At 41.8% G+C, this 12,345-nt stretch overlaps 1 protein-coding gene across 7 annotated transcripts; it reads left to right on the top strand.

Moving 5' to 3' along the window:
* Positions 1 to 262: 262 nt before the first annotated feature.
* Positions 263 to 9,662, top strand: CHTOP (chromatin target of PRMT1). Of its 7 annotated transcripts, none has more exons than XM_074223467.1 (7): positions 263 to 530; positions 1,205 to 1,286; positions 3,309 to 3,462; positions 4,105 to 4,188; positions 5,874 to 6,060; positions 6,789 to 6,926; positions 8,537 to 9,662. In XM_074223467.1, the coding sequence occupies exons 2-7, from the start codon at positions 1,222 to 1,224 to the stop codon at positions 8,737 to 8,739; spliced, it is 831 nt and encodes a 276-aa protein (XP_074079568.1). In that variant the 5' UTR covers positions 263 to 530; positions 1,205 to 1,221; the 3' UTR covers positions 8,740 to 9,662. The 7 variants fall into 7 exon arrangements, with proteins under 7 accessions (XP_074079568.1, XP_074079562.1, XP_074079564.1 ...); XM_074223461.1 differs by having other exon boundaries at positions 444 to 530; positions 5,877 to 6,060; XM_074223463.1 differs by lacking the exon at positions 4,105 to 4,188 and having other exon boundaries at positions 444 to 530; positions 5,877 to 6,060.
* Positions 9,663 to 12,345: the final 2,683 nt, after the last annotated feature.

Genomic DNA, 12,345 nt, shown 5'->3' with positions numbered 1-12,345 from the left:
CTGGGTGGGAGGTTGGGAGCGCAGCCGGGCCGGGGCCGGGGCCGGGGCCGGGGCCAGGGCCGGGGCTGGGGAGCGGGCAGTCAGGCTTAGGTGTGAACAAACACTGAGCACGCGCGGGCCTCGCCTCCCTTCTCCGCCCCGCCCCCGGGGGCGCACGTGTTAGCAACTCCTCGGGGGGCGGGGCCTCCGACAGCCCCGCCTCCCAACCACGGACGCGAGGCTGCGTCAACGTCAACGCGCAGGCGCCATTTTGGCCAGCGCCGTTCGGCTCGGAGCGTGGCGGCCATTTTGTTCGGGTCGCCGAGCGGGAGTTGGTGGCGGCGGCGGCGGGTGGCGGGGCGGACTGAACGCGGAACGGACTCGAGGAGCCAACAGCCGTCCCTTCTGGCAAGCGAGTCTACCTTCCCCTCCGTTTCAGCCCGGCGCCTCCACCCGTCCCAGACAAGCGGCGCGGCCGGTCTCCGGCCCCACAACCGCAACCGCAGTGGCAGCGGCGGCCCCCGGCGGAGCGCTGGCGTCCGTGTCCTTTGGTGCGTGCACGCGTGCGCGGCCGGGGCCGGGGATGGGGGAGGAGTGAAGAAAAGGCCTTTTTTTTGGGGGGGGGGGGTTACCTGAAGAGGAAAGGCCCAGGTGGGAAGGAAAAAGGGAACGGCCAGAGTGGAGGAGGGGAGCCGCGGGAGGGGGCACGTGACTGGGGAGGGGAGGAGGCGGCGAGGGGGAGGGGCCGAGAAGGCCCTGAGAAGGCAGGGGAGGAAGGCTTGGGCCGCAAACTTGGAGAGAGGAGGCCGCGGGCGAGCCCGAGTCCAAATGTCGCATGCGGGTTTGGAGGTGCCGGGCCCCGTGGAGGCGGAAGGAGCCGAGGGGTTCGGAGCAAGGCCAAGATGGAAGCTTTAGGGTTCAGTTACCGAAAGCCGCCTCGAGGCAAGGCCACCTCCCTCTCCCAGGAAAGCCTGGTCACAATCAAGAGCCGCCCTTCGGATCAGTTAAAAGTCGGGTGATGCGGCTTTTGCCCTGCCCTAGGAGCGCTGATGATTCTTGGAGGGGGGCAGACTGGACTCGCTTGGTAACTTCATGTTCCGAGGCCTCTCTAAAGGATGGCTGGATTTTAGTTAGCAAGTTCATAATACCTCTCCTAGCTAACCCCTTATAAGGATAAAAGAGTCACCTTTTCTGTTTTGCTTAGTTCGCCTGTTATCCTTTACAGATTCCCGGGATTTGAAGATGGCTGCACAGTCAGCTCCGAAAGTTGTGCTAAAAAGCACCACCAAGATGTCTCTAAATGAGCGGTGAGGCAGCCAACAGAAACTTCAACTCCTACATAAGAAAACTTTACTTAAATTGGCCCCGGGGTCCAATATACTAAAACCATCTTGGTTTCTGCCCAGTTTTTAAGTTAAAGCTAACTTAAATATCAACAGAAGGCTAAAGACCTCTGTTCTTAAGTTGCTGCATATGTGGTACGCAAAACAAATTGGGCAATGTTTCAAAATCCATTATCAGTAGCTGTTTACATTAAAATATTTGAACCGTTAATCTGGTGGGATGTGTTTTAAATTAAAACACTTCACACCCTCCCTTTTTCTTCATGTTTTTTACATTGATATAGGGGATGCTGCAGCACGGTAGCATGTTACCCTGGCTGTAGGAGGTTTGCTACCCAGTCCAAGGCCGACAGGATTGTGGTCCGGCCTGTAAGAGGCAGGTAGCAGGCCAAAACTCGGCCCAAAGGTCCTTGAATGCTATTCTTGGGCCTTGTAAGAGGCACCCTCTTTGCTTCATCTCTGCATCTTTCAATACTGCTTTAGGTTTTGTTTTACATTTTCTGTTAAATGTTCTTTTCTATTTCATTGAGCTCTCATAATTGAGACTCAGAGAGTCATCACATTCTTAAACTAAGTTGTTGCACTAATGCATGACTTTTTCAAGAAGACTCACTTGGGGTAACTAGGAGGGATGCCATTTAAGTCCAGGAAATTAAAGCTGTTAAAATAGAACACCATAATGATCTATATTAAAAAAAAAATCATGTGTTTAATTAAATAGAAGGCAGATTAACAGTGCAGACCATAGCAAACTAGTGGAGGATTTTTTAAAAAAAACTATTGAAGAGCTCAATATTTCACCATAAGAGGCAAGCATCATGTAGTAGATGGAGAACCAACTTTGACTTTTGAAAAGATCCAAGTTTGGGTGTTTCTGACATTCTGGCACTGTGACCCTGGGCAAGTAATTTAGTTTCAGTTCAACTTTCTTTAGGTTCAGGCAACTCTAAAGACTTTTAAGGCAGGAGTAAACCTGTCTTGGTAGAAAGAGTCCCTTTACTGAAAGCTCTCTATACCAATGGAATCATTAAGTCCAAGCAAGAAAAAAAAGTGTTTAACATGAAGGCCCATTTGTATGTGGGTAGACAGAAAGACCATCTTAAGAGTCAAGAAAGACTAGATTCAAGGATCTGCTGGCCCTATGGCCCTGTCAGGTCCCAAACAACTATGTTATGTATAGGAGCCTAACTTGGAGAAGCCTCATTCAAATTCCATCTCAGATGCTTAGCAACTGTGACCTTGAGCAAGTCACTAATAATTACCCTATCTGGGTTCCTGTTCCTCTTCTATAAAATGAGGCAGTTGGTCTCTGAGAGCTTCATGATCCTGAGTTTCAGAGCAAGTGCCACTCTTTATTGGTAAAGGGGCTTTTCCCATCCTGATGAAGTCCCCTAAAAAAATGTTCACCATTTGCCCTAGATTCTGTCTTCATGGCATGGGGTGAGACTATAAAATCTTCTGACTGTAACTAGATTGACAGAGACACTGGAAAAACTTGATACACTCATCTGTTGATATGAAGGCATCACTTCCATGGACTTTGTAGGATGCTACAACTATTCCATGTTCACCTATAAGGTTCACCTGAGACTGGTTCCCTCTAAAATTACTTATCTGATTTACCCCATTCCAGGGTATTTGTTTTGTCTTCTTCTGATTCTTTTGTAACATCTTGTGTTTCCTGTCATCACCATATCTGCTTATTGCGTGTTTTTCATTCCTTCCACTTTTCTAAAAGCAGTAACCTAAGCCCTTGTTATCACTTTTGAATGAATGTACTGCACTTACCTGCATTTCTAAGTTTCTGATTCTTGCACGTTTGTGGAAACAGAGGAGTCCTTGACCCACATCAGCCTTGATCTAAGCGTACCACTTTACATAAAGTTCGTGGGATCTGGAGCTCCTGGTCTAGAGAGCCATGAAAATGCCAATAAATGTTTTGTAATAAAGCTTTTATTTAAACACCCATTTTGTTCGACCTTGAAGCTTTACTAATATGCTGAAGAACAAACAGCCGATGCCAGTGAATATTCGGGCTACGATGCAGCAGCAACAGCAGCTAGCCAGTGCCAGAAACAGAAGACTGGCCCAGCAGATGGAGAATAGACCCTCTGTCCAGGCAGCATTGAAACTTAAGCAGGTGAGAGAGTAGGTCATAATCCTCCAGAGGCAGCAGGTGATGCCTGTCAGGCACTGATGGCTGTGCAGGATATGGTGGATTATTACAAGGTGGCTCAGGGTAAGAGCTGAGGATTTTCTGGAGGGAAAAACATTTTATTGCTTTAAACTCTGGAGTTCAGAGCATTTTATTTTGATTGATAAGTACACATTAGAAACCTACTGCCTTTCTCTTTGGGGGCTGCACTTTTAGTATGTCCTGGATCTTGTTACAGGTATGATATGGACCTTTTCTATTTTCTGGGCCTTCTTCAAGAAAACTTATTGAATTTCTTGGCATCTCACTCCTCCCATTCTCTAACTGTTATGGAGGTATTGTTAATGTCTTAAAAGCTAGCAAAATAAGCTTTTTATTTCTCCTTCCATCTAGAAATTCTCTATAATCTTTAATTCATTTGTATTAACAATGCTAAGTAACATGGGAAACAGCGATTTTAGAAATAATGAAGGAAGCCACTCCCCAACATATCCAGTATATTTAAAAGGGAAAAAAGTCTGAATATATGATTAGAAGAGACGATGGCTTTTCACCCAAATTTCCAATAAGGCACAATCCATATTTCCACTTAGGTCTGAAGTAAAACCTGCTCTTTATTATTCATAGACTGTGTATGCAAGTCCGGCGATTGGCTGTGGAAGGATATGTCCAAGCTGTGGCTGGCAGTCTGGAGGGCGGTGCCATGCAACTGTAAGGACTTTAAATGGGAGCACTGCATGGCTGTGCTTAGATCTAGTTAAATATAACACACACTCTGAACCACTGGGCTCACTGGCCAAAAATAAACAAAGCTTTCAGCCTCAGCTACAACAGAGTGGCTAAAAATTTTTTATCATTTACAAAAAAATGATGGTCAAAAATGAAGGTGAGTTCCTGGAGTTAAAACTCTAGGTCTTTCTAAGGAATAGTTATGAGTGAAGTTTGTAATGGAAAGTTTGCATCTAGAAACTCAAAATAGGAATCTTAATTGCTGCATTGTCACTATGAATATTTAGGGACCAGTGGTGATAGAAGGAAAAAAACTAGAGCTTTTTGCTGTGAGAAAAATAACTGTGTGACCATTAATGAATAAATGTAACGGGTTTGTGAAATATAGTCCTGACTTCACACCTGTAGTGTGCCTTTCTAAAAGAAAAAGGATCAGTGTAGACAGACCTTCAGAGTCCTGACTCATAATAAGATATACAGTGCATCAAAGCCTGGTCATTGGTTAGAAACTGAATTTATATTCACATTTGATCTTGTTTCTCTGGTAAATTTATATAACAGCCTATTAAAAGACAGATTGGGAGGGTCATTACCAACATATTCTCAGGAGCTCAGAGGGAACTACTATTGAAGGAGACTTAAGGCAAGGGTTTGTACATATTAATATAGGTGATTTGGAAGGAAGGATTTGTGAAATCTTCACATCTACCTGGTACAGACTTGTTCTGAAAGGTAGTAATTGTATTGAAATAAAAAAGGAAACATTTTGTACCAAAACTGGTTGGTAATAGTACCTTTGAGAAAATAGATGTGGGGTCATGGATTTATGAAATTTAAGGTTCAAGAGATTGTAACTTTTTGTACAAAAAAATCCTAAGGTAAAGGAAGGAACATCTGCAAATAGAACTCCCTGAGAATGAATTAAAGGACCACATTTAAAGCAGGAAATTAGTTTTAGGTCTTAACTATCCTGAGCTTAGATAAATTTGTAATTTAAATTGAGAAAAGTGGAATGAAGATTATAATTCTCAGGCATCTATCTGAAATCCCAGTTTTGAAAGGTAGAGGTTTTGGTTTATATAGTGTTTTGTCCATATTAGTCATGTCAGCAAGGTGCAGTAGAAAATGTTGAATTTGGACCCAAATGACCTGCATTCAAAATCTTAACTCAGCTGCTTAACAGAGACTTGGAGCCATTCAACTCAGGGACTCAGTTTCCTTACCCATGTTGAAGGAATTGAAACTGATGATTTCTGAGGTTCCAGCTCTGAATCTATGCTCCTTTGATTTACTTTAGGATTCCCTTACAACATTCATAGTTAACTAATCAAAAATGGAAAAAGCAGCAAAATCCAGAATTTGAAAATAAAACTTTAAAGTCTGAAGAGATTTTGGTATGTGGTGACTGAATTCAGAGCCATATTCAGGTAGTTTGTAGTACTTTACAAATTCAAGACCAAATTCAAGCTTCTTAGAATGTTCCAGGCAAAACTCGGCTTCTTTCTCCTCCTGAGGCAAGTACTCACTTCTGGATGGGGATCCTTAGGGTACTCACTGCAGGGCTCTCCCTGCATGCAAGGCATCTCACTTGCTTCTCTGTGCACTCTGAATCTCCATCCCCTCTGACCTGTTTCCTGATCTTAACCTCTTCAAAACTTTCTTTTCAGAAGAGCTTAAAGCAGCGTCTAGGTAAAAGTAACATCCAGGCACGGTTAGGCCGTCCCACTGGCCCCCTGGCTAGGGGAGCAGTTGGAGGACGGGGTTTGCCCATGGGCCAGAGAGGCTTGCCACGAGGAGGAGTTCGTGGAGGACGTGCTACAAGAGCCCTGCTAAGGGGAGGGATGTCTCTTCGAGGTCAGTCCTTAAAATCCATTATGCCATGCTTTTCCTCTCCTTTCATATTACTTAAGGTCATATAACTTTTAAGCCTGGCTGAAAAGCTTAGGTTTTAAGATAATCTTGTTTTTAATGAAGTGCAGCATTCTTTAGTAGATCATATCTTTTCTAATAACACAGTGGTGAAAAATTTTGATTTGCATAAGAAATAATCTATATCTTCCCTGTGCCATTTTAATGGTAATTTGCCACTGTCCTCATTCACTTAAAAAATAGATCATGTTTATTTAAGCAAACCTATTAAGTATGTAAAGTTCTTTTGGACCAGAAGATTATTGGATAGGCCAGCTTCTTCTGTGTGACTTTTAAAAAAACTATTGATGAGCAGTATGGTTTTGATGTACACATTGATGAGTGGAACAGTTATACTTAAGATGCTTGCAGATTCTTTTTATGTCAGTTGTCCCTAACAAGATTGTAAGCTCCTTGAGGGTAAGGACAGTGAACTATTTTATTTCATCAAAATGTTAGGGGCATGTAGGAGGAGCTCAATACATACTTGTTGAAATTACTACATGAAGAGTAGATTTCTAGTTAAGCATAGATCCTCCCTAGACTTGCCCTGGCCAACCTGGAAAGGGTCCAAATTATTTCCATTTAAACCTCACCACCTTTCCCTGGCTGGGATTTTAAACTTTATATATCTTGGATTTACCTGCATGTGCATTGTGTCTCCCCTCTCCAAGGTCAAAACCTGCTCCGAGGTGGACGAGGCGTAGCTCCCCGAATGGGATTAAGAAGAGGTGGTGTCCGAGGTCGTGGAGGCCCTGGGAGAGGGGGCCTAGGGCGAGGAGCAATGGGCCGTGGAGGAATCGGTGGTAGAGGTTAGTCAGCTACCATCTCCAGAGAGTGATTCTCCCTAAAAAAAACTTAGGCATATCTTCCTGCACAGCTTTGTCATCAGTAGGCTTTAAGAGGAGGAGGGGGTAATTTTTATCCAAATTCTTACACTGGAAGCTATGCTATTGGGTAGAGGTTTTTCTAAGGATTTTCCCAAAGGTTGATTATGCATGTAAAACAGTTTTTAAATATAATTTCTATCAGCTTGAATTGCTAGTAGGTTGTCACTACATTTGACCAGATAAATATTAAATTCAACCAATATTTATTGAGCTCCTACTATGTGGAATTCAGGTATGTTCAGGATTGGGCAAGTGGTGATGATGAGCAATATTAAGAACCTTTGGGCCACTCGGCAGCAATATCTGGAACTTTTTAACCTTAGTTCTCAAATCACCGACTATCAAGATAGAATTGAAACTTGTGGGGAACCCTGAGACTTGTCCTTTATTGGCCAAAGTATTCAGGTATGATGGTTCGACATATGCAGGAATGAAGTTAATATTTACTGTTCCTAGCTTTTGCTTGGATTTTGAAATGATATATGGTCTATTATCCCCTACCTATACAACTTTTGGTGTTTGCCTAGTGACTTTTTGACCCAGAGAAAATACTAGAACTCTTGTGAGAGAGCTTTAAACTTTTCCAGGTCAGAGGGGAAATTCCCAGCATGAATCACCCCAGACATAACTTGGGTCTGGGGTCATTTGTTTAGATCTCCTATAATTTAAGACCCAAGGCTCTTAGAAAATGAAATCTAATACCTTGGGTATCTGTAGTTTCATTGTGTACTATCTGGTTGGTTGAGTCAATGCGAAGCTAAATTTAGGATGCTGGATGAAATTGCATATTGCCAAATCATTTTAGAATTGATTCCCTAGGGATAAGGCTAAAGTGGCAATTTTATTGAGTGAATTAGAACTTTTCTTAGTGAACACTCAAATGATTAATTGCTTATTGGCATAAGCATGACTGGCCCTTATAGTGGGATGTTACTTATTGTTTCCTTTCTGATCTCCCCACATGGTTTCTGTGTCAGACTATACACAGGACAGTAGAGAAGTTACTTCTGAGAGCACCAAACCTTATGAAGGTATTCCATGTTACCAAACTGAAGAATGGTTTGGTTTGGATGTACAAAAAGAAAAATAGAAGTGCCATTCAGAATGTTTATTCAAAGGCAGTGGTAATGGATTTGCAAAGCATCTGAAGACAATGAGATTGTGCATGTCTTTTCAAATCCTTCAGTTTAAAATTTTTCTACAAGATCATGAGGTGGAAGTGGGTAGGGCAATGAAAATGTGAAATTTGTGTTTTGTTTTATTTATTTTAAAATTTTTTACCCATAAGGTAATGGATAGAATAATGCTGTAGAAACTGTTATAACTTCATGCCTGTTGTATCAAAAGATTGACTATATATTCTTCCCAACGTGCTTAATATCGAGTTTGTTTTAATCAGAATCCTTTAAAAAAATTAGCCTCCTTCACTTCTCTTAAGAGTCCCCTTGTTGGCATGAAGATCACTATACACACTATAAACACTTAACTAAATACAGTAAGCAGCCACTCTCCTTTTTCTTTCCCTGGGTCAGGTCGAGGCATGGTAGGCCGAGGACGAGGGGGCTTTGGCGGTCGAGGTAGAGGTCGGGGACGAGGTAGAGGTTCTGCCCGACCTGCACTGACCAAGGAGCAGCTTGACAACCAACTGGATGCATATATGTCGAAAACAAAAGGACATCTGGATGCTGAGCTTGATGCATACATGGCTCAGACAGACCCTGAGACCAATGATTGAGGCCAGCCTTCCTACTAAAGACTGTTCTGAGCTAACAAATGGGAAGATTGGACAGATGCTGGAAGGATCTGTCATAATAGGTTGTGGACTTTATTCAACCACCAGTTCATCTGTTTTGTGTGTTCCTTTACTTTTTGATACTGTGTTGGATGAAATGTTTGTGGTTTTGTTTTTTAATTGGTTTTATATTATTTTTTTTCTATACTCCTCTCTGAACTTGAATGTAACTGCCTGGTGACTGGAATATGCCTCCTCCCTTACTTCACTCACATATGCACTGACATGCTAAAGTTGTCCCCATTCAGCCTTCAAGCTTTGAAATATCCTAGAAAAACACTAGCACATTTGAAACTCCTCATCAGTAATTGTTTCATTCTTTTAAAAAAGAAATCTGGGGACAGAAGACACATTTGGACACACACTGAAGCAAATGAGGGGAGCTAGTTTGTTACCTTGGGAGCCAGTAACAATCTTGTATAAATTACTGATGGTAAATCGTGTTTTTGACCATACAAGTCCATACCTCACATAGATCAAGGTGTTATCAACAGTAATAAGCCACCTTTCTTGATATATAAACTTTCCCTCTGCACTTTGTATCATGAAAAATGGTCAAGCAATTTACCTGCAGCAAAGGAGAGGGGCTTTGGCAGATTCTTAAGAGGGGAGAGGAGTGAGAGAATTATGGCAGGGTAACTGCCAGGTGGGTTCCGAGAACGCCTTAGAAGTGCTATTATCTTTATTTGTTAAAAGCCAGTTTTCAGTCTAGAACACCTTTGGATTTTACCACCCACGTTGGCTTTGCTTATCTTTTTCCTTTGAAGTTTTAAAGTTCAGTCATATCTTTGTCAACTGTTCCAATTTCAATAGAATCTTGTATTTCTGGTTCATTGTAACAAAGAAGAAACCGTTCTCAAATCCAACCTGGCCTTTGACCTTTTTTTGCTAGTTTCTTTGAAACCTTAACAATCATTCCTGCTGGGGGTTTCTTTCTACCTACATGCTTTTCTTCCTGGGTAGTTGATGAACTGTATAGTTGAAGTGGAAGGGTAGTGACCCTAATAGTTTTCACCCCATATTCATTATCCCTTACTTTAAAATCTGTCTTTTCACTGGGGGGAGTAGTATTTGCCCTAAAATTGAAATTTTGAGTAAAGATAATTCCAAAATTCACTTTCAAATTTTTGGAGAGGGGTAGATCAGCTGTTTGATGTAACTAAAGTTGCACACAATTGTTATGAAATTAGCAAGGTAGATTGGAACCACCTTGTTTATCTCCCCAGTTAATCCTTCATTTTCTTTATCCTGTATTGTTTCAGGAGGATAATAAAGGTTCCTGTTAGGGCAGCTTACATCCTTAGCTAGAGCTCCTGTGGACCTGGGGTCTCTTGGGACTGAAAGGAATTGGGACTTTTTTAGTGACTGGCTCCAAACCCAGGGCTGCAAGAAAAGGATGGTATTTTTTAATTGAAGGTGGCTGGAGAGAGGAATAAAGTAGCAGCTTGTGGGCAGATACATTTTAATTCTGATAATGAATTATCAGGTACCTTTGAACAGCATTAAAAGTGGAGACATAGTATAGGTTGAGACAGTTCACTTCTGGAATGGCTATTTCAAATTGCAGCTAAGTTTACCCTTAATGCTATCAAGACATTCAGCCTGCTACAGAGGCGATTGGTGAGGAGTCAATACCTCCTGTAATTAATTTCCCTATCCATCTCCCCCCCTTTCTGTAGTTTCACCGTATTTTTTTGTTTTGGAGCCAAACTAGAGAAAGTTAACTGGATGAATTATTTCCATGCCCCCCTCAGAATTTTCTCAAATGCTAACCTTTAAACATACTCTGCATTTAGTTCATGGCCATCAACCTTCCACTTTTTTTGTCATTTGAACCACCCCAGTTTCCACTTGCTGCCAGGATAATAGTGTCTTCTAGAGAATGAAAGCAATAAAGAAGAAAGGTGATTTTTTTTTCAAATGTGTTGAAGCAAAGAAGGTAGGGTGGGTGGCTAGCTGGGGAGGAAACCAGTGGGAATTTACAAATGACTAGATGAAGGGAACTGCATTTGGGTATACCAAGAATAAAAGGATTGTAAATCAAGACCTGGGGAACCCAACTGAAGTTTTGGAGACCTGGGTCTAATTTGGTGGTGATAAGATTTGAGGAAGAAGAAAATAGTATTGGCCTCAGTACTTGGTTTAGTCCAGCACAATAGCTGCTTGACCCTTCTACCCAGTACTGGCTTTTTTGACCCTGCTCCTATTTCATTCTCAGTGTGATGGTTCTAATGTTCCTACGAACTTTTTGACTTCGATTATTCATTATTCATTCATTATTCATCAACCTATCTAATCATAGCCCTAATCCTATCCTGATAGAAGGTGGCTATATGGTCCTTCCAAGTGGTTGACCAGAAGGTTGGCCCACTCCATGTCTCATCTGTACTGCTAGTGTTGACTAGACTGAGCAGAGGAAAGTACTGCCAGCTTAAAGCTGCCAATTTCCCTTTCACCTCACATGTCTGTTTCATCCCTACCACCATGAGCAAGCCTTGATATATAAAACTAACTTGGGATTAGGCATAGAGGACATGGTGGTAAAGCCAGCTTCCGTGAAGGAATCAGTGACAAGGTAGAGGAAGCTGAGATCCATGGGAAAGCCTATAGAAAAGGTGCTAGAGGAAGTTAGGGTCTGGGTAGAACTAAAGGAATCTAGAATCCTAGTTGTGGGAGGGGGAGTAAAGAGCTCCAAGGGTCCAGGATACACAAAGACATGGGATAATTTTAAATCTGGGTTGAGAATTTAAGCCTATGAATTGGGTCATGAGACAAATTTGACCTCCCCCCCCCATTTAAGTCCTCTCTTCATTTTCTTTCAGGTCTGATTTTCCAGAACCCCTCTAATACCATTCTCATATACTCCAGACAACAGATGAATTTTGTACCAACAATAAGGTGGCTATAAATATCCTTGTCCCCTCCCTCTCCTCCAAATATTTAATCCTTTTTAGAGTTTTTTCCAGATATCAAGAATATCTGTCACTTGGACTAATCACTCCTTTTCTAAACATTGCTGTACCTCTCACCTCCTGGTAAAGGAGGTAGAGGCAAGGAGTAGCCTCAGAGCCCCCAACCCTGAATTTATTCATGTAATCTCAGATTTAGAAGAATCCTGTAAAGGGAGCTCACCATAGAACAGCCCATTCCATCTTTAGACTGAAATGACAGTTATTCCTCCCTATATTCTCCCATTACTAAATCGTGCTAAGATCTTCAACAGCACCAAATATGAGACTGAATTCTTAACATACCTTTCTGAAAGCCTATTTACTTATTCCTAGTGTACAAAATTCCTTCTTCCCACCTTCCTGTCTCTTTGAAATAATAGTTACCTTCCAAGGTTGGATGGTTTTTAAATTTCTGCACAATAGCTCATATATATATATATATATATATATATATATATATATATATATACTCTAATAAATATGCATATAAATAAGGTTTACAAAGCACTTTACACACATCATTTGGTTCTCAAAATCGCGAGATAGGAGCCATTCCTTTTATAGATCTATAAAATTTGAAAAGTTGTAACGTGGTTAT

Source organism: Macrotis lagotis, chromosome 2 (genome assembly GCF_037893015.1).
Source record: "Macrotis lagotis isolate mMagLag1 chromosome 2, bilby.v1.9.chrom.fasta, whole genome shotgun sequence".
Taxonomy (NCBI): Eukaryota; Metazoa; Chordata; class Mammalia; order Peramelemorphia; family Peramelidae; genus Macrotis; species Macrotis lagotis.
The sequence above is the reverse complement of the archived record's forward strand: the minus strand, read 5'-3'. Positions and strand labels throughout refer to the sequence as shown.